The sequence below is a fragment of the Canis lupus genome, chromosome 15 (assembly GCF_011100685.1).
Source record: "Canis lupus familiaris isolate Mischka breed German Shepherd chromosome 15, alternate assembly UU_Cfam_GSD_1.0, whole genome shotgun sequence".
NCBI classification, from domain to species: Eukaryota; Metazoa; Chordata; class Mammalia; order Carnivora; family Canidae; genus Canis; species Canis lupus.
This window is the reverse complement of record NC_049236.1, coordinates 9,510,909-9,534,486: the sequence shown is the minus strand read 5'-3', so window position 1 is coordinate 9,534,486 and position 23,578 is coordinate 9,510,909. Positions and strand designations below refer to the sequence as shown.

General features: G+C 33.3%; 1 protein-coding gene across 1 annotated transcript in view; it reads right to left on the bottom strand.

The window, feature by feature from the left end:
- NRDC (nardilysin convertase) overlaps positions 1–23,578 on the bottom strand; it is a 91,175-nt gene that overhangs the window by 12,890 nt on the left and 54,707 nt on the right. Inside the window, exons 6-18 of the mRNA XM_038558037.1 lie at positions 21,971–22,066; positions 20,769–20,891; positions 18,547–18,604; positions 16,822–16,895; positions 15,378–15,447; positions 12,788–12,865; positions 11,385–11,505; positions 11,251–11,309; positions 10,906–10,960; positions 5,633–5,737; positions 3,829–3,952; positions 3,208–3,294; positions 1,000–1,119 (exon numbers count right to left, since the gene is read on the bottom strand). Coding sequence (XP_038413965.1) covers positions 1,000–1,119; positions 3,208–3,294; positions 3,829–3,952; positions 5,633–5,737; positions 10,906–10,960; positions 11,251–11,309; positions 11,385–11,505; positions 12,788–12,865; positions 15,378–15,447; positions 16,822–16,895; positions 18,547–18,604; positions 20,769–20,891; positions 21,971–22,066 — 1,170 coding nt within the window. The remainder of the gene's footprint in view (positions 1–999; positions 1,120–3,207; positions 3,295–3,828; positions 3,953–5,632; positions 5,738–10,905; positions 10,961–11,250; positions 11,310–11,384; positions 11,506–12,787; positions 12,866–15,377; positions 15,448–16,821; positions 16,896–18,546; positions 18,605–20,768; positions 20,892–21,970; positions 22,067–23,578) is intronic.

The window sequence follows — 23,578 nt, the reverse complement described above, 5'->3', positions numbered from 1 at the left end:
CTACTAGCCCTTAAATCCTTGTTACATTTTTATCCTGACATGTCTTTAAAAAGTAGTATTTACCACTCTAAAGAGTGTCCAGAAGGCACACTTTAGTCTATGGGAAGGCCAGACACATAAACAGATATAGAAAGAAGCCTAGGAATACTGTATTTATTTATTAACAACTTTGGTCAGAGAAAATGTTTACAGAGGTATACATGTCAAAAACGTTAGAGAACCCCAATACTCACAGAAAGTCATAGCAGACTTTCCAAAGAAGCTGAATTTAAGAACATTTTTGAATGTTCTTAAACAATGTTTTGAAATACTGATTGATTAATTCAAGAAACACCTTCCCAATAAATTCAAGAATCTCTGAGGGCCACAAAACAGTTGTGTTAAAATTAGGGATCTGGGTTAAATGGCAATGAAGGGCTCTCAGCTTTTTTTGATCCCAAGCTGCTTCCATAAGTTCCTATGTGATGCACAAGAACAGAAAATAAAAAAGCAACACAGTTTAAAGTCAACAACTCTGGAGTCTATTTAACTAATCAGTGTACACTGTGATTCCTTTACAATGAAAAGCAAAATGGTAAAGGGAAAGAGTGGAGGATTTTTCACATTTGTAATGCTGGAATAGGCTATCTATTGTGTTTAAGAATAATTTCCTTCAGCGTACTCTTTTTGTCTCTTTAAAAGTAATGTTTAAAACATACCACCCATTCCCTAAGATGGCTAAGCATCTGGCTCTCCTCTCATTTAACTGCAAGAATTATTTAAAAACATTCTCATTTTAGCCTTGAATCTTTATTTCCTAGAATCTATATGTATATGAGGATTTCTGTGACCTCAAAGAAGTGCAGTATGGTTCTGACAAGTTAAGCCTAGAAAAGATCTTCAACTGGAAGAGGAAGGAGAAAGGGAGACAGGTGATAGACACATGGAAATAGGTTGCTACCAAGTGGAGAAAGAGTCGCTAAGCTTATTTCACCCCTGTTATAGAAGGAAACATTTTACCTTTGGGAATTTTGAATTTGTTGTCTTTCTTATACCACAGGCAACCTTGTGGAGTGTTCACAATTTTAACAGGGTATTCTGTCTCTGGGCAATCAAAAGCCTTCAACATGAAGTCCGTGGCTAACAACAGAAAAGAGTAATAATTCATCATGTAATTCAACATGATTCCCAACAACCTGTTCTTGGGTTTAGAAGTCTAGGTAACTTTTCTTGGTGGCAAAAGTAAGCCAAATTCAAATGCTAGAATACAATACGTTAGTAGAACAATGCAAAAAAGAAAACTCTCTTGGCCTTAAACTAAATGAACTCTGAAATCTATAATTTCCTAAGGACTGGTTCTGACCTTTCCACACTCTGCTTCATTACCTTTCTCAAAGCCAATCTTAACTGTAAGAGGGACCCTTAGGATAGTTGTATAAACCAATTTATAAACAAATCCATTCCTGAATGAGAATGTCAATTTTTGTTATGTTTTATAACAAAAACGTTCTAACAAAGTCAAACTAAGTTAATGAAAAATTCTTTCATCAATATGTAGGTGAGAAATAGCTACTGAAAGGAAAACAGAAATAGAAAAAACTACTTGTTTCTTTATTAAAATGAACTGGCTTGTTTAAGATACTTAAAGTTCAAGATGTGGAACTGAATTGTCTAAAATATGCGAGATTTTTTTAAAAGGTTTTTCTTCTAATTGAGGTTAAATTTACATAAGAAATTAACCATTTTAAAGTGAATAATTCAGAGGTATTTAGTACATGCATAGTGTTGTGCAACTACCATTTCTATCCAGTTTTGAAACATTTTCAGCATCCTAAAAGGAAACTTTTATATCCCATGAAACAGTCACTTCCCATTATCCATTCCTCCCAGCCACTGGCAATCATCAATTTGTGTTCTGTCTCTGTGAATTCATATATCCTGGATATTTCATTTATAAATGGAATCATATATAACCCTTTGTGTCTGCTTCTTTAGCATAATGTTTTCAAGGTTCATCTATGTTGTAGCATATACATCATTTTTTTTAAAAGATTTTATTTATTTATTCATAGAGACAGAGAGAGAGGCAGAGACACAGGCAGAGGGAGAAGCAGGCATCATACAGAGAGCCTGACGTGAGACTCGATCCAGGGTCTCCAGGATCACGCCCTGGGCTGCAGGCGGCGCTAAACCGCTGCGCCACTGGGGCTGCCCTATACATCATTTTTTATGACTGAATATTATTCCTTTGTATATATTTACCACAATTTGTTTATCCATTCATTTACTGATGGACATATGGGCTATTTCCCATTAATGAATAATGCTGCTATGAACATGCATGTACATGTATTTGTTTGACTGTTTTTAATTCTTTTGGGTATATACCTAGGAGTGGAATTGCTGTGGAAAATAGCATTGAATAAATTAGTTATATACAGCTGTAATCTTTGACCTAGACCAGCGGCTTTCTCAAAGTTCCATTTTTCCCATTGTAAGCTAGTAGACAGGGAGACAGAAGCATACACATACACATATATATGGAACAAAAGTTCTTGAAATAGGGGTGCCTGAATGGCTCAGTTGATTAAGCATCTGCCTTCGGCTCAAGTCATGATCCCAGGGTCCTGGGATGGAGCCCCTAGTCCGGCTCCCTGCTCAGTGGGAAGCATGCTTCTCCCTCTCCTCCCAATCAGGCTCTTTCTATCTCTCTGTTGCTGTATCTGTCTCTCAAATAAATAAATAAAATCTAAAAAAACACAGTTCTTGAAATACTCTTTCTTATAAAGCAATAAAACATTTTGCTATTTTCCATCCTGCTTTTTTTTTAATGCTCTCATAACCCATTACACTGATTTCACAAACCTTGTAGTTTAAAAAGCACTAGAACAACCAGCCAAAATAATGGCTAGCCCTACAGAGACTGATATGGAAGATCAGCTATATACACAGAAAAAAGAAAAAGTTTCAGAGTCCCAAGATCTACATTTAAGTAGATCTGTTTTTTTTTCCATTTACCAACTGACTAATCTATGACAAGTTGCTTTACCTTTTTAAACCTCAGGTTTTCTCATTCAAAAAAGTAAGAAAACAGTAATGCCTACTCCAGAGTATTACTGGGAAGCTCAAATAGGAATTCAAATGATACTCTGTAAATGTACTATACAGATGCTATTTCCTTTATTAATATATAAATGGATTATATATAATGATTGCTATTTCACTGACCTATGTATTTATTTTCAGCTGGAAGATGAAGATCTGGATTTAATTCGAAATTAGTCTTCCATAGTTCAGCCCAAGAGTTTTCAACATCTGTAGAGATGAAAAAAAACTGATCCAACAAACAATGCAATGTTGAGCATTCTCTTAATAACAAACCAGTTAACAATAAGCCTTCACAAATCGATTCTTCTTTCTCAGGAAAACTATAATTTATCCTGGCATTCTAGCCATTTACTACTCAAAAGTATGGTTGGTAGCATTGTATCACCTGGGAGCTTATTAAAAATGCAGAACTTCAGGCCCTACCCCAGAGCTAGTGAATACCGATTTGTATTTTAATAAGATCTCTATGTAATATATATGTATACTGAAGTTTTAGAAGTACTTTTCTAAAACATAGTCAAAACTCTTCTGCAAACTATCCAGAACATAGGAGTTTTTCACTAGCTATAACAAACATAGGAGAAAGTAATTTTCTGCAAAGCAGTATAAATAATTTTCATTTCTAAAAAAAGTTTATATTATATTTTCCCATAGGACATTAGACAAATCATTAAGGAATAAAAATTCTTCTCAGATGAGTCAGATAAACCTAAATGTAGAAAAATCATTAAAATATTTTACCTTCCATACTATACTGAGTCCCAAACCATTTCTCCTTGAGGTCACATTTTCCCTCATTAGCACCAGACAGCAGAACAAGATTTGCTTTTTGCGGAACTAGCTGATTAAGAGCTTCAGCAATGACCTAAGTGGGGAAGTGGGGAAACACACACACAATAACAACCTTAACCTAAGATAGCTCTCTTAAAAAGGCAAAGGACATTACGGAGGGCACATGATGTAAATGAGCACTGGGTATTATATTAAGATTGATGAATCACGGACCTCTACCTCTGAAACTAATAATACATTATAAATGTTCATTAACTGAATTTAGATTTCAAAAAAATAAAAAATAAAATCACACACACAAAAAAAAGTAAGCCACATTGTTAGGCATCCCCAAGATCTTATTATCTTGATACTCATGAAACTCTTTACCTATAGTCATGAACACCCTAACTCCTAAAACTTCATTAGTCTATTAGTTGTTTCTTGATAATGCTATAAACTGTGTTCATCTCAAAACCTACATAATAACAGTACTCGCAGTAAAAATAGCTCTCATTTATAGTACTATCTGCCAGGTAGTGTTTAACATACATTATTTCATATCATCTTAAAAGCAACTGTAAAATATACCCATTTTATAAAAAATAATACTCAGGTTCCTGTTAAAAGTTAAGTAATTTGCTCAGATTACAGATTACATAATATGTACAGAACAACACAGCTAGAAGTGGCAAACCCAGAGTTCTAAAGAAGTTTGTACATGATTGATTCCAAAGACTATACTCTTAACCACTAGGTATTAGATTAATTCATCCCCAAGAATCAATAAATTGATCCCATTGCAGGGCCTCCTTCAATAATCCTTCAGGTATGATAAGAATAAACAGAAGACTTTGTGGTTAAGTTTTGAAACCCAACCTACCAATTTAAACACCATTATTCCTTTGAGAAAAAAACAACAAATGAAGTTTGGAAAAAATACTTGGACCCCTAGGCACAATCTTCCTAGGAGATAACAAGAACGTGTGATTACTGCTTCCTCCTTTACCTTTCCCTACCTTTAAGATTTTGGAATACCCTGTATCAAGGTTTCTCAACCTCAGCATTATTAACATCTTGGGCCAAATAACACTTTATTGTGGGGTGCGGTCTTTTGCACTGTCGGATGTTTAGCTGACACTTCTGGCTTCTAACCTACTAGATGCCAAGAGCATCCCCCAGTTGTGACAAGTGAAATGTCTCCAGACACTGACAAATATCCCCTGGGGGGCAAAATCACCCAACTGAGAACTGCTACTCAGTTATGGAGCAAAATGACTTACTCCCAACAAGGAAAGGAGGAAAGTCCTTTATTTGTATGTAGGAAAGGATTTATTTGTATGTAATACTGTCTATAAATCACATGTTTCAAATTCATGACATCTTACATTTCTCATAAACATTTTCAAAATGGTTAAAATGTAATTGCCCAGAGTCTCTAACTGAACTAAAAGGTAAACAAAACAACTCTCTAAATAAGCATAGCAACTAAAGCACATAATTCTTAAAAATCACTTTTTTAGTAGATGTTGTAACACTTGAAAAATAGAATAACAGTACCTAAGAAAAGGACTTGATTTTTCTCCTCATATTTAAACATGATCATATACAGCAATCATGAAAAACTACCCACAAAACTATTTCTTCCATTTCAGCAAAAAATTTGACAAATTTATCCAAGTTTTCTATATTCCCACAGTTATTAAGTAGATCTCTGTATTGTCTCCCCCTTCTCTTTGTCTAAAAGTAACTCTTAGAAATGAAACCTCCTTACTTCTGGCTTGTATTCAAAGAGAAGCTGATCTCCAGTGAGAAAGTCCTGTAGTGGATACAGCTGCATGTTTTCACACATATTTTCCACATACTCAACTGGATCTGTCTGTAAAGAGAGAATTATTTCATGCCAGAAACTTCCATTATTCTTAATTTACTACAAAATGGAAATAATTTTCCTTTTTTTAAACAGTGAAACCAAAAACTTCTGAACAGAAATATATGAACATATGTAATTTTAGCTTAAAAATATGATGCTTACTTGAGCCCCATGTTGGGTGTAGAGATTACTTCTTTAAAAAGGGGGTGGGGGGGGGGCGGGATTTGATGTTCAGAATTCTAAGAAAATTTAGCCAGAGAAAATTTACCACCTTACGCAATTTAACCTGACACTCCTCTAATCCCCATCCTGAGCCCTACAACACACTAGGCTCTAGTAATGTCAGAGCCTCTTCATGAGATCAATTACAACCCTGAGCTGGAAATGCTTGTTTATATGTCAAGTGCCCCATATGACTGATGTCCCTAAAGACAGGGTCTTCATCATTTTATCACTATAGCACTATCATCTAAAACTATCTGCAAACATGAATCAAATCAATGTAGAAATCAAAATGTGTCATTAGATAAAAGTCTTGATATAAGAAATTCTATTAATCAGTATATTAACCTCCATTTAAAACTGAAAGAGTAATAAAACTATCTGCAAACATGAATCAAATCAATGTAGAAATCAAAATGTGTCATTAGATAAAAGTCTTGATATAAGAAATTCTATTAATCAGTATATTAACCTCCATTTAAAACTGAAAGAGTGACCACAGGTTCTCTAACCTATGAAATGGAAATAGTTTTTCAGAGGAAAGCAATCAATTTAAGTACTTATTGATCACCCAGACGTTCAGAATCTTAAAACTGACAAGTTCTTCAGATACCAAGTGGTTCTATTCCCACATTTTAGAAGAAACTACACTCAGATTGATCAGGTGACTTGTCCAAAATCACACAGTAATGACAGGAAGAGTAGACACTAGAATTCAGGACTCCTAACATAGCAGCAAACACTCCTTTCCAAAATACTACACTATACAGTTCTTTACTAGGCTGTAAGGGTTGTTCTCTCATCTAATGGAAGACAGAAGAGAGATGAAGGTTACTGCATTCATGGAGAAGAAATGAGACATGCATGCATCAAGCTAGTGACCATAAGTCTAAGTTATATACTACATTATCACATAAAAATAGAGTAGGAAAAAATAAAGATTGATTGTTAGCTTTTTTTGGTTCCACTTTCCACTTCAGGAAACACTCCTGAATCATCAAATTGATCATTGTCAGTCAGATGCTAGTATTATTTAAAGTGATACCTTCTTGCTGTTTTCTTTTTTTTTCTTTTTTTTCTTTTTTTAAGTATTTTCACCAGCCACTTACTTATAAATTAACTGCTCTTGTCAGTATGCAACAAAATGAATGATTCAAAATATTTCCTATGGGAAAACATTAAAGACCCTGGCTAAAAGCAGACCTCCAGTGCCAAAGCAATGGAGCCAGTACTAAGAAAAACACTTAAATTCTAACCTTTCATTTTTTAAAGATGTAATCCGCATACAATGAAACTCACACTTTTAATGTACACAATTAAAAATGAAATAAAATATACAATTTAGTGGTTATTAGGATATTCATAAAGTTGTACAATCATCACCACCATTTAGTCGGCAAGTATTTTCATTACCCCAAAAGGAAACCCCAAGCAGTCACTCCCTGAGACCCACTCCCCCTAGCTGCTGGCAACCAACAATCTGTGCTGTATCTAGAGAAATTTCACTCTGGAAATTTCAAATAAATAGAATTATATAACAGGTAACCTGTGGTGACTGACTTCTTTCACTTAGTATGTTTTCAAGGTTCATCCATGTTGTAGCACGAATCAGTGCTTCATTCTTTTTTGTGGCTGACTACTATTCCACAGTATGCATATGCTACATTTTGTTTAACCATTCATTTGTTGACATTTGGGTGTTTCCACTTTGGGGCTATACTGATTACTGCTATAGAAATACTTGTGTAGAAGTATTCGTATGGACAGTTTTCAATGCTCATGGGTGTATACCCAGGAGAACTTATAGTACAGCTCATAGGGTAATTCTGTTTAACTTTTTAAGGAACTGCCAAACTGTTTTCCAAAGCAACTACACCACTTTACATTCCCACCAGTAATGCATGAGGGTTCTAATTCCTCTATTTCTTCTCCAGCACTTTTTACTGTTTATCCTCTAGTTTTTTTTTTATCTATTACAAACTCTACCTGCCTACTATTACATTATTTTTCTGCCTATAGAAAAGCACTTAAACACCTTTCTTCTAGTTCATATTGTTGATATATAAAACATACTGAGTTCAAGTTTCTATGGGAAAGAATTTTTAAAAATTTAATTAAGTAAGACTGGTTTGAATAATTTGAAAAGGGCAATCCTATTTGCCTTTATTGATGAAGACCAGAAAAAGTATAAAAAGGAGATATTCCAACTTTGTTAAAAAAAAAACAAAACAGAAATTTATAAAAGTCAGTATAAGCTAAGCTACTTGAGTTTATTTAGCAGTTCACATAGAGATATAGACCTTTCTGATTAGTTCTCACTTTGCAATTAAGTTCTAATCTAATATATATTGGATTCGTGTTTTAAAAATCAAGACAAGTATTCATGAATATTGCTAATGGTAAAAAAATGATTAGCTACAAAAATGGGGAGATGTCCATAAAAAGATTATCTTGAAATGACTTGCTAATAGGAAAATGGAGGGATAGAACAAAAATGTCACTCACTCAACCAATGCTAAAAAGCTGATCCCCAAAAAAGGAATCTGGGAATCATTTACATTGTAGTCCACAATTCTCGATCCCATTCCTTCCCTGCCATAGTCCTGACCCACTTGTCACCACAACTGATAAAGACACTGGACAAAATCACTCCTGGCAAGGCAGATGACAGGACTCGTGGAGTTCTACACCTATCAGTCCACTTATAGGGAAGAGTGTCAATAGGGCCCTCTAACAGACTAATAGATGTGTCAAAGCAGCCTGATTTCATAGAATAAGATTTTTATTTCTATTTCAATGATTCAAGTATATAGTGCAGATTATATAGGAATCAACAGCAACTGGAAGTTTACAGTTTTTGTGACCTTGTCCTCATGTACCTAAATCTTCTCTATTTAGAATAGATATTCAGGAAGTCATCTCTGATGATGATCCAAAAAGGCAGCTTCAAGATGCTCTACAAAGGAGTTCTAAATCAGGGGCTTTATATCATAGTTTTTAATTAGGAGCTATGAAGCAGTTCTAAATCAGGCACCACAGACCTTTCCCACAAGATACATCAGTGGACAAATTCAAATGTGCATGGATTTGGTTGGGAAGAAATTACGTATTTATTTTCACTGATCTCTAAATGAGCATTTTCATTCTATTATGAATATAGGCACAAACCACACTTGATTATCAGCATCTATGACTAACCAATAAAAAAATCACAACAAATGGGTCAGAACTACGGCAGGGAAAGAATGGGATGTTGTGTATGGGTGGCTCAGTTGATTAAGCATCTGCCTTTAAGCTCAGGTCATGAACTCAGGGTCCTGGGATGGAGCCCTGCAACAAGCTCAATGGGGAGTCTGTTTCACCCTCTCCCTCTGTCCCTCCCTTCCCATTGGACTCATGCTTCCTCTCAAGTAAATAAATAAAATCTTTTTAAAAAAGAATCAGAGGGGCAGCCCGGGTGGCTCAGCGGTTTAGTGCCGCCTTCAGCCCAAGTTGTGATCCTGGAGACCCAGAATCGAGTCCCACACGTCTGGCTCCCTGCATGGAGCCTGCTTCTTCCTCTGCCTGTGTCTCTGCCTCTTTCTCTCGTGCTCTGTGTCTTTCATGAATAAATAAATAAAATCTTTTAAAAAAATTTAAAAATAAAAAAGAATCACAATATAGTTGTTGCAGATATCTCACACTCACCGTTACTTTAAACCAAAATAATTGTTAGACCTACTGCTAGCCCTTGTTAATATGTTATTGAAGAGACATAGTACTATTTTTTTTACTATTTTGAGTACTTTATTGCAATATTCCTTCATAAACTGCTGTATTTTATTTCATGCACTCAGAAACACTATTTTATGAATTGTGTAATATATATATATATAAATTTTTTTTTTTTTTTTTTTTAAGTAGGCTCCACACCCAGCGTGGAGCCCATGGCAGGGCTTGAACTAATGACTATGAAATCAAGATCTGAGCCGAGATCAAGAATTGGAAGCTTAACTGACTGAACCAGGCGCCCTGGTTTGTATAATATTTAACAATATTGTTTCAATGTAATTTCTTGAGTGTGACAAGTATCATGTCTGTAATTAAATCTCAAATGTTTTAGGAAAAAGATACATACATGCACATACATATATAAGGAAAGAGAGGAAAGAAAATATGGAAAACTATTAACTGGTGAATCTAGGTGAGAGATAAACACTGATTACTGTACCATTAAGACAATTTTCCTGAGAGGTTAAAAAGTTGAAGGAATGAAATACTATTCTGAGGAGGGGTCCACAGGATTCAAAAGATTTCCAAAGGGATCCAAGAAGCAGAAAGGGTTTTAAAGAAACCCTGCTTCAAACTCCTTACATTTCAGCCTTATATAATACCTTCCTTTCAAAGACACATAGGACCATTTACTTTTCCACGATTACCCAAAGTTCCTTACTTACATTTTTCCCATTGCTTACAATGTATCCCAACCTTATTCATTTTTCTATGCTGTACTCAATTCAAATCTACCACACCCATGGAGCCTTCCCTGATTCTATTCTGATCAAGGCAACCGCTCTCCTCACCCTGAAATCCTGAAGCCCACCATTTCTAATACTTCATGTAGTAATCACTACAGAAATTAGCCTGCAAGATGTCTTTATAACATTACAATTCCCCAATATCAAGTACCATAGCAAGTTCTCCATGAATGTTCATCAAAAGGACAGATGGATGACTACATAGGTAAAATGACTGATCCGTGTCAGTCTGCCTAATCCTCTCACTGTTACCCCACACACATACTTAAAAACACAAGAGTTAATTTTCAGATAACCTCAAGGCCATCTTGGGACTCACATGACAGAGAGTGGCAGAATTAAAACTCCAGTGACACTTCCAAAAAGAGGAATAATGTCCACACCAGTTTCAACTTGGTCACAGATAATATTCAAAAAGAATTTGACTTCCAGTACCTGTTCTTGGTAATGAAATTCATTATCCTCAATTTTCTGAATCTCTTCAAAAATTCTGTGAAAGAAGAAAATTATAAGTAAAAGATATATTTAAATTTGTTATTAGAATCCTCAGCAGGAAGAAAAGAAACAGAATGGCCACATAAGTGTAAACCCTAATGTTTCACATCTCCTATGCAGTATTCACATGTAGAACAATCAGGATATGGAGCCAGTGAAGGCACTTTAAGCAGGAAATGCCTGGAAAACCATCATGGTAGGACTAAAGCATGTCTTTTTTGGCAGCCTAAAGGCTAAAACATACTAGGATTGATTCCTACCCTAATTCTAATATGTACATATTACCTTTTTTCTGGGCCTAGCTTCTGCAGCATTTTCAAATACTGGAAGACAGTATGAGCAACCTGAAAACAAAACACCTGATTATGCTTTTGCATAAGATAATATCTGTATTTTGAAACTCCATTTTAATTATTTACCTCATAGAAATGCTCATAACCCTCATCAGTCAATGTAATTGAAATGCTGAATACTGAGTAAGTAGAATTTTGCTCAAATCCTGTCTCACCATTTCCACCAAATAGCGCAAGAGCCCAGCATCTATTGTTAGGACAAAAATGAATCCAATCAACATCTTGAGATTAACAGTCTACAAATACTTCAAATTAACAAAATAGATAGCCTTTCTATGTAAAATTTGGGAAGTGCAGGGGCAAACATGCTTTCCAAAAGTAAGTTTAGAAGTACAAATTTTTAAAGTACAAGGCCTCCCAAATAATTGCAGTGCATGCAAGAATCACCAGAAGGAAATAACAACAATATTTATATGTTTAATGGAAACATTAATTTGTATGTTTAATTATTACAACACAGTAAAGCATTAATAATTTTATGAAGACAGTAATTTCTGTTGAAGAGAACAGCACAAAATATTAAAATTATGGTTGCTGGGAGGCATTTCATTCATCCCTCTTGAACCTCCCTCCCAGAAGCAGTTTACAATACTTCACATGTATCCCTACTTAGGATGTCGAATGAGCTCTTTGAGATGAACAGCTAACCTCTATAGACTGTCTAAGAAAAAAGCAATGAGGCTATCTTTTCCTGACTAGAATAATCCCGAAAACCTAAAAATAAGGGAGGAAGGCAAAGTGAAGAATGTGAAATTATAATAAAGTCCAGTAAGGTATAAAGAGTGTACACATCTAAGTGTATTACAATTATGTAAGGCATATATGTAACTAATACCATTTGTTTATTCTTTTGTAATAACCCTGGTCTTTTAGCTTTGAGTGTTGTAGTCCTATTGGTGCTTTAAAGTATTTAAATTTCTCATCTTCCTTTCCATTCTTGAATTAGTGTATAGAAAATTCAAACAAGGAAGTTCTTTAACTACTGGTCCTGATATAAAGCTATCTTTCTATGATTTGACTAGGCAACTAAACCAAGTGCTAAAATGCATTAGAAGACATTCTGCTAACACAGCCGCATATGACATCTACAGTCCCACTATTTGTTATGATTTCTCTGCCCAAAGTAGTTTTCATTAAAGTCCACCTTCTGGGTTGGGAAAGTCTAATTGACTTCTTTACTATTCCAATCTAAATTCTTGATTACAGCTAACCTTTCACATAATTCTGGAATCCATTTACTTATGATTTTTAAAATTTTGTGTACAACAACTTCCAATAGGTGCTAAAAGGTGGCTTTTAAGGAAATGCACATATACAATAAGACTAATTAATTTTGGTGATAAAGTGACTATAATTAAACATTAGATTTGATTCTAGGCGTTTGGCAGATAAAACAACAGGTTATAGAATGCTGTCTATTATTTTTCAGAGATTGATACACTGAAATTACTTATTAATTAAATACTTGCTTTTTTCTAAGGTAAGAAAGAATGCTGCCTTTGCCTTCATGACCAACCAGCCAAGAGATATAATGAAGTGGCTTCACCCTTTAAAAAAAAAAAATTTTTTTTACGGTCGAAAATAAAAATAATTAAGGTAGAACAGGAATTCTTACTTCAAAAGTTATGATATTTATGAATATGATTACAAACTTATTATAAATGTTATATAAACATGAAATTATTATTAATTTGATAATAGCAAGTAAAGACAGAAAACATGGTACAATTTAACTTCTTTATCTGAAATCACTGAATGAGTATAATCATTCCAAATGATTCTTTTTATGGTAAAAATCTTTCATTTTTGTTTCACCCAAAATGGAAATAATATAGATTCTTCATCATTTTAGAACCTAATACAGAGAATGATACCTCAGTGTCTGGAAAAGCTTTCAGTATTGCATCAGGCTCTGTAGTAAAATGAAATGTGTTGCTTTATGGGTCAGGAAATCTAGCTTATAGTTTTAGTTTTTCTTTATTTTTTTTTTTTAAAGATTTCATTTATTTATTCATAGAGACAGAGAGAGAGAGGCAGAGGAGAAGCAGGCATCATACAGAGAGAGCCCGATGTGGGACTCGATCCAGGGTCTCCAGGATCACACCCTGGGCTACAGGCGGCGCCAAACCACTGCGCCACCAGGGCTGCCCTAGTTTTTCTTTAAGTAAATGCATGATCTTGAGCAACAGACTTAACCTCATTGTATTTTTCTTTTTCTCTTCACTTGCCCAACTACTTACTCATGGAGTTTTCATGACAATGTAATATAACTGTAACAGGTGAAAAATGCTGCATTATATAATAACACACTTTAAGAGTTTGAGTAGTTGCATATATATTATTTAAATTGTATTTTCCCACTGGAAAATTTATCTACTATAAATTCAGAAATGTATTCCTACCAAAACAAAAATATGTAGAAAGATAAAGTTAGGAAATCTAAGCATTATTTAATATTAAAATTAGTTTACAGAATTCAATAAACTCTTAAAAGTTCAAGATACAGCATTATGATCTCAACTACATTAAGCAATCCCCAAGGCCCACACAACATTGTTTCAAAATATTGAATTTGAATTATATTTATCTTAAAACTGAGGTAGAAGTAGTAAATTAGTTAAAGAATGAATGCTGAAGATTACATAACATCTGCATCTGAACAAAACTAATTGTTTTGAAAAAAAAAAAAAACTAATTGTTTTGTATTTGGTTACTCTGTAGGGATAAACATTTGCTTCTTTGTGGGGGAATAAAAAGGTTCCCCAAAAAGGCTAATTCCCATAATTAGAGATTTCAAATGATTCATGATGAAGGGCACATTAAAACAAATAAATAGTCCATAAAAAATAACTAGATGGAAACATACAGAAATTTTAACATTCTTTGGAAAACACAATCATGAATGACTGTTTCCTGCTTTTCAGTAATTTTCAGGATTTCTACAATGAACTTCCCTGGTAATCAGAGGATAAACAAGTTTTTGTTAATTAGAAAAATAAGCATTCCCCAAAAAAGGAAGAAGAATATATATAATTTCATTTCCATAAAAAAAGATATGTTTTAAAGTCACTGTTTTAACATCTGAAGGATATATAAAAAACTATTAATGTTGGGCCTATTTTTCAGGAAACAAAAATTGAAAGCACAGCTTTACTTTTTACTTAATACTCCTTTGTCCTATTAATATTTTACAAACGTATTATTTTAACAATAAAAAGTTAAACAAAATAAACTTTTAAATATGTATATAATAATTTTAACACTTTTGGGGACACTCTACTGTAACTACACAATCAACGTATATTGCTTTTTCCTATTTATCCTTGCACCAAAGCAAGTAGATAATACACATGTTCTCTGCTTTCTCACTAGAGGTCTATCATTCTTGTTACCTTGATAGGATGACTAAAAATTTTTACTGAGCTTAGGCAACATTCATTTCCTTCTGCTTGTGTGTTTATCCTCATGGTTTTGTTTTGTTGGTAATGGTTTTTAAAAAATAAGGTAAATTTTTATCAGTTCATTAACATTTGTTTTTCATCAGAAATTTTTTTAATCAGTCAAGTCAGCATGGACCAATCTTTATCTTTAAAGAACTTCTTGGCCCATGCTATACTGCTCATATAAGATAACTGTATGAATATGCTGGGAAAATGTTTTCCTAATCTGTATAACTCTTCCCTAACTCATTACCACTTCAAAGGCATAGGTCCTTGAGATTTAGGCTATAGTCATATTCCAGGCTTAAAATTATTTACCCTTGACTTTTGACAAGCCCAAACTAAATGGTCACTATTGACAAATCATAAGCTAATATATTTTTGTATTCAAAATACTACAGAAAATAATTACAGAAGTTACATTCACACAAAGATACTTAATATCAAAGACTCAGATAAGGCAACTAGCCATAAGAAAACTCTACTTTTTGTACCTAAGAAGATATTAAAATATATAGCAAGGCTTGAAAACTCCATTAAAAGTCCCAGTTTATCACATAACAGAACCTTCAAATGTAAACCATTCAGTATGCTTTAAAAATTTGTCCTGAACTCTTACCTGTAATGTTGCTGTTGAGGAGGAAGTGCCCATGTGATGGTCAGAGCATGAATTTTTCTGATTGGAACAACTAAACAAAAACATTTTTCAGAAAAACAGATATAAGTGTTTCTCCATAATTTGTATTATGCTACACGAAATTTTTAATTCAATATATTTAATCCTCCAATAAATAGGGGAAGGTTAAATACAATGAAATTATTATTTCAAGTTGCCAATTTTCCAATTTGAATAACGCAATTTTTATAAATTTCTTTTTAGTTTGATTTCACACATAAAGGAAATAAATAAGAGAACTATGAAAATATGAAATGCTCCTAAGAAGGATCCCTTCTTGCAAGAAAGGATACAGGACTAGGAGTCAGGAGACCCATGGCAGAAATCTAGTCCTACCTCTATCTTGCTGTATGTGTTTATATGACCTTGAGGAAAATCATTGCATTTAAATCTTTCTGTATATGTTTTCTTATGGTATGGTAAGGGTTAGGCTAAAGTAATTCTAAGAGTCTTCCCAGTGCTATTATTCTAGGATTCTATGAAGAGAGAATATAAAGACAGAAAGAATACAACTGAAAATAAGTGGTCTCTGGAAGAGTCAACTTAGGTAGAACGGAGACGGCAGCAGATAAAGGGTCTCACAAAACAGTCACTGATCAAAAGGGAAGAGGACAGAGACTGGCCATGGGGTAAGGAAGAAGAGGAGGGGATACCTAGGCAACCGGGAAAAAGAAAAAATCTGCCATGATAAAAAGAACAAAGAGAAAAGTTGAATTAAGAATATTTCTGCACTATACACTATGGGCAAATTGTTAAGTAAATTAGAGCATAACCATATGATGGCTCATTGGAAAACTCTTACAGATATAGTATTAAATGAAAAAAAAACAAATATAGTATTAAATGAAAAAAGCGAGAGATAGAATCTATATACTTTATAATCTCAACTATATTAAAATATACCTATAGAAACTCAAAAGGAAATTTGCCATAATGACTTCCCTAGCTGCTAAGATTTAGGGTGATTTTCTCATTTCTTTACACTTCATTTTTATTTTTCTTCATTTAACAAAAATTGTTTTTATAATTGAAGTAAAAGGAAATAATTTCCCAAGTGTTATCCCTCCTTTATTTTTCTCTCTTTAAGTAATAAAGAGGGGAGCACAGATAAAATGAAATAGATAAGAAACCGAAACCAAAAGGGAACAAGGGGAAAACAGGGAGAAAGCATAAAACAGACTCCAGTAGCAGCAGGGCAACAGACTCCGCTGCTAAGTACTGGCCTGCTGTCTGTCACTAATTAGATCTCCTCTGTCCTTCTACTCCTTTTCCAACCCAGATGTACTTTGTTGTGTTGTCATTTTCAAAGAAAATTGGCAGCCTCAAGTAACTTTTATAGAATGCGCTGAAGTTATTTCAAACAGTTTTAAACCTTTGGTTCACGAACCTCTATAAAGTTTGTTAAATGCTGGTGTGTCAAATGGATCCGTTAAATGGCCAAAGTTTGGTTTGGGTAACCCACTGAAAATAAAACAAATATATTAAAATTTAATTGGCAAAAGCCTTTATAAGCAGTATCTTTAGGGATGCCTAACTGGTAGGTATTTATAATCTATTCCACATACTCTTGGATGAAAAGCATTCTAGGCATAAGCAAGTAGATGACAACAAAGCCACCAAATCCTGAGCTTAACCTATTCTCAACCTCAGTCCCATTAACTCAAATATCTCTAAAACTCATAGGAGACAGAATTGAAGGGGGCTCCCCTCCCAATATTTACTGCCTCTATCAGCAACTCCCATATAATGCCATTTCAGAAAGAAAACATACTAGAGATATTTAATTCAACAAAGATATATATGGAATGATTACTAGGTATCAAGCATTGTATCTGGCACTGTGGTATTTAAAAGACATGGACTCTCCTTCTAAAGGCTTCTTATCTGGTTGAGGAAATATTGCTCACTATTTTTTCTAAAACATAGTCAATATGAATTATTATTAAATACCTAGAAGACTTTTTAACCTGTCTGATCAAAGAACCAAAGTTATTAGTGAATACTATTTAAGAAAACTTCTAAAAATGCTTATCAGGGATTGATTGACAGGACCTAATGAATCCCAGAAGTCAATATACCTCTGATTTTTCTGCTACAGTTTCACAGTAAAACACATTTCAATCATACTCATTTCTTATGAAAACAAAACAACTCCATCACTTTGACATGGTTTTCATTTTCTTTCCATACACAAAAAGTACTGCTAATTATCAATGGAAATTTACATAAAGCCAAGTTAATAATAACCAATCAGTTGTCACTACGAATTATTCTAACATTTCCACAGATATTTTTTCTTTCATAAATTTAAAATAAGTTATGTCCTGGAATAAGGAACTGGAAAAAAATCTAACTTACCTGATGCAAGAAAAAAACCTGATTTCTTTTTTTCATTTATTATATTAAAATACAAACTACTAGAAGTAGGAAGAATAACTTTAAGTGCTTTGGAATTAATTTTTTGTTAGTCTTTGTAACACAAATGTAGCAAAAGGTAGACAAAAAGCAGCAGCTTTTTAAACCGGAACCATATATACAATTTCTAATAAAAGATAATTTGGTTCAACTACATGAAATAGACTTTTTTAGTTCATATGGAAAGTCAATCATCACTAAAAGATTATTTCTTTTAAGGGGGAAAGCATTCCAAGTCCCAAGTAACTGACTTAAGAAACAAACTTTCAGAACACAATTTGTTCTGAGGCAGGGGATACAAGTGTGTGTATATGTGTGTGTGTGTATATATATATATTCTGCCTCTCAATATAATACTTGTTTTTATATCCTAGTTTCAAACACTCTACACAGTAAGAGAAAAATTCTGAATAAATGTAAAAGGAACCATAAATTCTTCAGAATTACTGTTTACCATAAGTTTACAAGCTAATAAGTATTGAACTACAGAAACTATAGAAACTTGGGTTCTCATCTTAGATTTACCACTCAAAAGCTGCGTGATTTGCTAAACCAATTTAGGTCTTAATTTAATCACTTGTTTAAAAAACAAACCCCCTCCTGCATTTAAAAAAAAAAAAAAAAAAGACCTCTGGGACTCATACAAGATTCCTCTTTAACTCTAAAAGTATGTGGTTTATGAAAATGAATGTCTTACTTGTTTGGTATTTGAGAGAAGATTTCAGTCACCCACTTTTCCAAAGTATCCAGTGTTTCTTGTGGGGAGGGCAGGAAGGAGACAGTGAAATGCAATGTTGTTATTTAAGGTAGAAAGGCAATTAAATTTCTCACTGATCTTTAGGTATAAAACAGGGATACTGTAATTTGGGTGTCACTTGCCACTCCTTAAGCAGTAAAACAACAACAAAAAAATAAATAACAACAGTTTAGAAAACCTTAAGACACATAATTTTGCTATGACTTTTGTATTTTCAGCTAGTAAAGTTAGAAAAAGCACACACATTTAAAAAAAAAAAGAAGTTTTTATCATCAAGCTAGTATGGAGGGCCAAGAGAAAAGAATACACCAACCATCCTCCTACTCCATTCCGAAACTTATTTCCTCTAGGAAGGTTTCTCCCAATTAACCCACACCATACTGATTCTTCTTTCTCAGCATATCTCATTAGTACTTTTACACTCATTTATTTTACATTATTTTATATTTGCTGAGGTTTCAATCTGCAAGTCTTCCTCTTAGGTTTCATATAATATGATTTCTATCTTTTGATTCTTTTATTTCAAACAAAATTCTTTTGAAATTTCTAGTAAAGCAGATATAAGTCCAAAAAGAAAGCCTTTAACCCTTACCTCACTGACTCATTACTATCACTGAATATGTTAGTTACACTAGACACAAGTTTCACTAATTTTCAAGAGGTGTCCCAACAAGATACAAATAAACCAATCAAGCTGTGAATTTATTCTATGCCATTTATATAGAATATTTAACTCTTATTTTATGCACTTAAAAACACTATTTTATTAATTGTATTACATATATAAGTATTATACATAATAACATATTTATAATAAAAGTAGGTATGTGTATATATATACATGTATATATATATACATACACACACATATACATACATATATATATATATATATATATATATATTTTTTTTTTTTTTTTTTTTAAAGCCCAATGTGGGGCTTGAACTAACAACCCTGAGATTGAGACCTGAGCTGAGATCAAGAGTCCTTCACTTAACTGAGCCATCCAGGCACCCCTAGATATTTAACTCTTAAATGGTAAAATAAATGCTAAAGTTTAAAAATAACTGAATTTAAACTGTACAAGGTTCTCTTATCAAATATCTAGGGCTTATTTTAGAAATTTTCCATAAGCATTAATATGCTCTTATATTTGTCATCACAGACGAAGCAAATGCAAAGGAAATAATACATATTTGAAGAAAAATATATGTTTGTGACAGACTTGGAAATAGTAATTAAAAACTATAAATTTTATACTGAACATGGAACTTCTTATTTGAACAAATGCTGTAAAAGGAATCTAGAAGCACATCTGTAGTCTGAACTAAAGAATCTACCATTCTATATCCATAGTTTTACATTCAAATCAACTTTAGTGGACTAATCTTGATCCTAAATGCAAAAATGTTTTATATTCAACTGCCAAGTCAGCTTTAATTTTTGAGAGAGCAAAATTGTATGCAAAATTGTATAAAAAGGAAGAGTCATATCAGGTGAAACATTACTTTTTCAAAAATAAATGTGCAAACTATTTAAGATATGTCAAAAAGAAACAGTTTGACAACTGGACTAAAGAGATTGAAATGTAAAGAAAACTACCATTTCTTTAATGAGAAAAAGTTAACACAAGTTACTGAAGATAATAAAAGGAGAAGAGAAGTATTGGTCAGTACTTTACATTTAAGACATTTTTGCTATCATTACCACGATGGATTTCAATTAATCATGCCATTTTACTGGACCCTATGTAAAGATGAGAAGACACTTTGCCCTGTCAGTGTTTATGATCAATACAGATTAAATGCAAAACCAAAGATAACAGAAGCAGATGAATGTGACTTAAAAAACCCAATTCATGACCTATTAGTACATTTGGATACTCACAGACTAGCCTAGAGACAAGGCCTGTATCTCTTAAAGAAAAAAAAAAAAAAAAAAACACATTTGCCTGAGAATCAGATGATTTTGTGCTTCCCTAAGCTATGCCACTTGCTATGTGACTTTTCTGAATCCTCCTGATTTCCTTTAGGTCATATTCAGGTCAAGCACTCTTTAGTGCTTAGAAATTAATAGTACACTGTGACACCGATCAAGGCAAACAAAGCCTAAGAAAGCACTACTTCAAAGTAACTAAGGGCCATAACAGATAATACACTACCTTTAGATTGAACCACCAAAGTCATGTAATGAGCAGAATAGTAACGCATCCAGAATTCTCTCAATCTAGCATGTGTATCAATATTATTCCTTTTTGGCTCATGTTTGAGTGTCTCAGCATTTCCTGCAAAATTAAATAAATAAATAAATTAAAATAAATTAAAAAAAGATGATAAAGATCACAGAAAAAAATAAATTTACTTTGAGCTATATTGAAATTAATTTTTAAAGTTTACCTTGTCAAAGTCTCTACACCAAAAATGCATACTCTGCTACTAATATACTGTAACTAATGAAATAATCTATGTGACTCAACAATATAGAACTAATGTATAACAATAACATCAATATAGGATAAAAATTCACAAGAAACAATTCTGATGTATATTTTAACACATAAGGAATTAATCTCCATTTGGCAATAACTTAACAACAGTAAATGCCCTAAGCTTCCTTTCTTAATAATTAGTTTAGTATTCAATTCAGATATTATCTCTAAATTATTTTATTAATATTCTATGTAATCCTTAAAAATAAACCATATAAAGCAAGGTTGTCATAGAAAAATGTATATAATTATAAAAAATATACAGGAAAGCAAATCATCCTTTGAACGAAGTACTATTTAGATCAACTCATCCCAGATTCTACACTATGGTCAAGAGGGTTAATATGAGGTTCTAACTGAATCCTAACACTAAGAAAAGACCATTATGAAAAACAGATATCATTTAAACAGCTTACCAGTTAAACAAAATTTGGTCACAGCTCAAAAACTATTAGAGAAAATCATTGCTGAATCTCTGTTGATAAATGGAAATGTCAAGTTGGGGTAGAGCACAGACTTTATAATCATATAAACAGAGGTTCAAATCTCACATCCACCACTGTGTGACTTAAGTAAATTAAATAAGTTCCCTGAGCCTATTTCTTTACCTTTAAATGGATATATTGACACCCACCTCACAACATTGTTATGATGATCACCTGACAAAATGTTAGGGCTGTTCTTGATAATATCCAATGTTGGAGAACCAAACACATACATGCTCAACTACTTTCTATTTGAAAAGCTGTCTACTTAATCCTAAAAGGTAAAAGGTACCTAGCTACTGTGCTTTCATAATCTGCCATTCTTTATCAACTTTTCATATTTTCAATCTGCTTCAATTAGAAGATATGAAATAAGATGAAGTATCTTACCCCAAAAAAATTTCCCCATAGGATGTCCAGGTCTTGCAAGGCTTCCAAACAACATTTCCTTTCTGTTTGCATCAGAAGGTCTTGCAAGTTGATATTCTGTCAGTTTTAAAGAAACACTTTTAATAAAATACAGTATTTGCTATATTAATGGAAATTCAAGAACTGAACTGCACAGAACTGAAAGTAAGGAAGTAAAAATTATTATGAATTGTGTACTGTAAGACTGAAGTGGGGAACTAAATTACCTAGACCAGGCTCTACTACTTAACATATTCTGTAACTCTGGGCAGTCAGGGCACCTTTCTAGAGGTTTTCTCTTAGTTTCAAATGAAAAAGATAATGACTTAAAGGTTTCAATTCTAGGATACTACGTCTAAGATTTTACTGATCAAGGGCTACTAATAAAATGTTAAATCAAATTCCTTATTACCTGGGAACTCTGTCATATATATTGTTCAAATTTCCTCTAAAACTGTCACTAAGAAAGTATTGATGGTTAAGAACAATTACTTTAAAGTCAGAAATTATCTTGGCTAGAATCCAACTTCTGTCATAGATAAGCTGTACAACCTTGAGGATATTTTCTAACTTCCCTGATTCTATTTCTGCACCTATATAATGAGCGACTAGGACTTAGTTCATAGGATTTTTATAAGGATTAAATAAGATATATTCCTTCAACAATTATTTACTGAACATCTACTATGAGGTAGGTACTACTGAATCAGTTGCTAGAGGCAGAAATGTGAAAAAAAAAGGGGGGGGGGACCCAGGCTCTGCCCTTAAAGAGTTTACATTCTAGTAGGGGAGATGAATAATGAACATGAATGAGATGAACAATGAATAAGCCAACAAATTGATTCTAAACATAGTATCAGTGGTGGGTGAGGTAAGAAAAATCTGTGTAAGAGAATGGAGAGTGACAACAGGGTGGGCATGAAAGCTCTGAGGTGACAAGTGAGCAACACCCAAATAAAGTGAGGATGGTATCGTAAGAAATTTTGGGGAAGTCTTCTAGGTATGGAAATTATAAATTCAAAGGCTTTAAGACAAGAAAAATCTTACTGAATTAAGAGGCAGCAAAGAGGCCAATGGAACTGTTTATTAATCAGAGAAGCTGAGAGGCGATAGAAATTAGTTTGCTATGGTCAAGTGCTACAACGCATAGGGTATTATGAAAATAAAAAAGGGTTGTCACCTTACCTAATTTTGTTTTATTTGTGTGTGGGTGAATTTATTGGGGGGGTGGTTAGAAAAAGAGGCTTTCTGGGGAATGACTCAAGCTGAGCACTGAGGGACAAACTGGAGTTTTCTAGGGAATAGTTTTTTAGGGAACAGGAGAAATGGGTGTGTGTAAAACATTTTAAGGAGAAAATCTTAAAGGAGAAGGAGATTATAGAACCTCTGAAAAACAGATGTTGCTTTTTGGTTGAGCAATGTTCAGAATCAAAGCAGAAGAAGCAAGGTATCAGACTGAAGAGATAAGGAAAGAACAATTTTTGAAAAAAACTAGGGAAATGACTGATTCTGGAACTCTGAGTTAAGTACTAACCTCTCTAAGCTGTGATGTCATTACATGTCAAATACAGATAATGAGGAATAATAATC